This window comes from Bidens hawaiensis, unplaced genomic scaffold, assembly GCF_021521415.1.
Source record: "Bidens hawaiensis isolate Kalapana, Puna unplaced genomic scaffold, B.hawaiensis_p1.1 tig00030267_1, whole genome shotgun sequence".
NCBI classification, from domain to species: Eukaryota; Viridiplantae; Streptophyta; class Magnoliopsida; order Asterales; family Asteraceae; genus Bidens; species Bidens hawaiensis.
Window position 1 is genome coordinate 24,525 of NW_027505176.1, and position 3,569 is coordinate 28,093.

Consider the following 3,569-nt stretch of genomic DNA (forward strand, 5'->3'; position numbering starts at 1 on the left):
GTGGATGCTGTTGCTGAGGTAGCATGATGTGTGGAGTCGGAGCACGCTGCCGACGTGTCGGAATACCTCTCTGTAGAGAAACTACAGCCTCCGATCCCTCTGGTGGTGGCGCCTGCGGACACTGTAGGATCGGGACCAACACTAGTGGATCATGCTCCTCAACGATCCCGTCCCGACGGGCCTCCAGTAGTCCGAAAACGCCTGTAGCTGGCCCCACCGTAAAATATCTGACCGGATAACGCTCAAATACACCAAGTCGTTCGGAGATCCTCGTAATATAAGGCCCTAAGGCTAAGCGTGCCAAGGATCCCTGTAAACTGCGACCCCGTGCAAATGACGTGAGCAAGAGCATCGCCACATTGGCCGGTCGGCTGCCAATGATAGACTATAAACACAGCAGATCTAAGTTGCTGCACTTCTCGTGGCCCGAATGTCGGACGAGAGTACAGGCAACGATCCTGTGGATGTAGCAATGGACGGGGTCCCTGATAGACGACTCCACAACAGCACTGGAGTGGGCCCCGTCGGCGATCTCCGCCCAATACTGGTCGAGCAGTCGTTTGAGTCAATCAAAAACCTAATTAAACTAAATAGTTAGAGCAAGTAGGGTATCGTATCACAAGGAGTATGTGGGCAGTGCAAATCGTGTACAGATTTATGGGGTGTTTGTTTACCACCTAATGGTACCATTCAGAGGTTGATATCTGAATCGCTCAGATGTAAGATTGTTTGGCTTCTTCAATACCTACATCTGAATGGAATTTTGAAGGTCTGAATGGTTCAGTTGAAAATGGAGTCTGAATGAGAAATAGGATCAAAATAACCCCTAAATAATGCAACGTTCCTTTCCCATCTGGATCCCTCCCAATCGACGGGCCTGCTGCTTCCCAATCAACCCTTAACCTCACAATTGAAGGCGTTGCTGCTTCCCAATCAACCAGCCTTTCTCATCTGTAATCGGTAATCCCTCCCAACCCTTACCATGTGATTTTTTCTAGAATAGCCATGGATGCGAATTTTATTTCCGAAATTGATTGTTCGTTATTTGTTCTCCCATCTACTAGTTAAGGTGTTTGTGTGTTTATATTTTATAACATAGACTATAGCGTATAGATTAATAGGATTTTGTCATAATTGTTTGATATTAGGGCACAATTCTAGAGATTAGGGATTCAATGGTGAAATCAAGCAGGACTGTCTAAAAACACATATTTTTAAGACGTCGATAATGTGTTCTGGATAGGTGTGTTCGCGGTCAAATTTTGACAGTTTTAAGATCAAACCGTAGCCAAATCATTAGTATCATTTTTTGGTTATCAAAAGCCAAAACTGAATGGTACCATTAACGGTTTGGTTCCGGTTGGTTTCATGGTTTTTCTAATATGTAATTTGCTTTGGATTATGACTTAAAAGAGTTTATGCTTTCTTTCAAAAATAAAAATATAACTAACTGCATGAGGATGCGATGACTCAACAAATATCATTGGATGGTGTGGCAGAATCGGTGGATGGAAAGTGTGAGGGTCTCTACTTGCAAACCGATGTTGCAGCCATGACAGTCTATTATACATATATGAGCCAAGTTGTTTTGTTATAACATAAAAATGTATTCATTTTCAAACAACTTAAAATGTGAAATTATCTAATTCAAATGATGTGGTGTTGGTGGTTTAGTTGTAGTACTCTTGAGAAGCTAATATACTTGCTTATGAATATGAAACAAGTGAACATGTGGGTTAAAAACTTAAAATATGCAGTTTATTAGATGATTGGATTTCTAATTTATGCACTTTTGCTGGACGTTCATGTTAGTGCTAAGTGAAATGGGCCAAAATGCGTTGGAAATTACTTGTATGAAGTGCAGTTTAACAATTAAACCTCAAAAGATATAAAAGATTATATTGTCTTTTAAAAAAAGGTTTAAACTTTTTAGAAAAAATGTTACACTGGCCAACCTAAGCCAGACTAGTTACACGAACATCGATTTAGTGACCTCTAATTATATAAATAATACTGGTACACCTGTATTGCAGGAGGTGGAGAAGGTAAAATCGTGATTCCCACCAGCTAAACCAAAGCATCAGCTCCGAAGAACATCCTTGAGCTCCTTTTTGATGGCACTAAATTATTGACCTATGCATATATATTGGATGTATCGTATTTTGTGAAATATTTGTTAAGGAAGTAGGTTTATGGGTTTAGTGATTATTAAACAACATACAGGATTGAATGTGTCTTAATGTGTTGGTGATGGCTGCAATCTCATGTAGTGTTGGTGTGCCATTTATCAAATCATGTTTAAAAATGTTAGAACTAATGTGAGGTTGAAAATCCATCCAAAGCAATATACATGAGGTGAGAAGTCTAATGATAGAAAAATAATATATAACGTGCAAATAATGCAACATAACTAACCTCAGTTTTCAATCTTAACATAAACCACACTACGTACATTAAACATGGGAAGAAAGTGACATCATATAGCCGGTGCAACTACGGTTTCCAAGTACACGGCACCTACACCACCATTTAGTGAGTTGACGCTGTGGAAATATTGCAGTGGTCTAATATCAGTATCGATTTCATAAAGTGTCCGTGAGTTACTCATGACAAACCACTTCCCATTTGTCATGTAGTGTGATTGAGCACCATAAACGCTCTGGTATAGGAGGGATGGGAGGAGGGGTGAAGAGATTGATCCAATGGTCTTGTCTTAGGATCCAAAGCTGGAGCGTCCAATTCTGTAGGCCATTTGTAACAATCATGTAAAGATCATCTTGAATAATAAGCATGTTGGTTTCGAGAATCCCGGTTGTTTGGACTGGTGGGAATTGTAGCTCTGTCACATGCCTAGAGAAGGCATCGAATGCAATGATGACATTTTCACCTTGTATCATGGGTTGGGTAATTGTGTAGTAGATGGTCGTACCACATTGAGTCCCAATGGACCAACAGAATTTGCGGTCTGGGTAGTCTACTTTTGCTGTGAATGATATTTCCGTCCAAGATGCTAGTAAACGGGAGTATACATGGGCTTCGAAGGCATTTGGTTTTTGAATCACGTGCATGACTTTGTAGTCGTTCAAATGGTCCTTGAACAAAGCAACTGTATCTATGGAGTCTACAAATATGCCTCTGCCAGTAGAGTTTGATAATCTCTTGTAGGCAGTAGTGGTTGGATTCCACAAGAACAATTCATGTGTATCATGTACCCAAGCACATAAGAGGCCGTCCATGTGTGAGAGGATGCAGATGCATGTAATATCTGAGTAGAAAGGGCATGTGATGGGTTTACCTAGGCCGTATTCACCGGTTGTGAAGTCAATTGGATGAACAGTTCCAATGAGGCGATGGATCACAAGTGTTTTTTGGTTACTCGGAAGAAGTGATCGATACGAATGGAGCTTTTCAAAATTTCTCGTTGATAGTAAGTCGTGCCATTCCTTGTATACAAGCTTAAACCGGCCAATGACTTTTGCCGGTAGTCTTGTGAGTATCTCAAGAACAACTGCGTCTGGAGACATCGTAAACACGAGGTGGGAGACTTTCATGGATCCTTGAACCGGCAT

At 40.9% G+C, this 3,569-nt stretch overlaps 1 protein-coding gene across 1 annotated transcript; it reads right to left on the reverse strand.

The window, feature by feature from the left end:
* Positions 1 to 2,600: 2,600 nt before the first annotated feature.
* On the reverse strand, positions 2,601 to 3,569 carry LOC143611237 (putative F-box protein At3g16210). Its single transcript, XM_077085488.1, has one exon. The coding sequence runs from the start codon at positions 3,567 to 3,569 to the stop codon at positions 2,601 to 2,603; it is 969 nt and encodes a 322-aa protein (XP_076941603.1).

Bases quoted from the DNA above. Each gene is read 5' to 3' on its own strand.
- LOC143611237 (XM_077085488.1), bottom strand. From the start codon at position 3,569: ATGCCGGTTCAAGGATCCATGAAAGTCTCCCACCTCGTGTTTACGATG.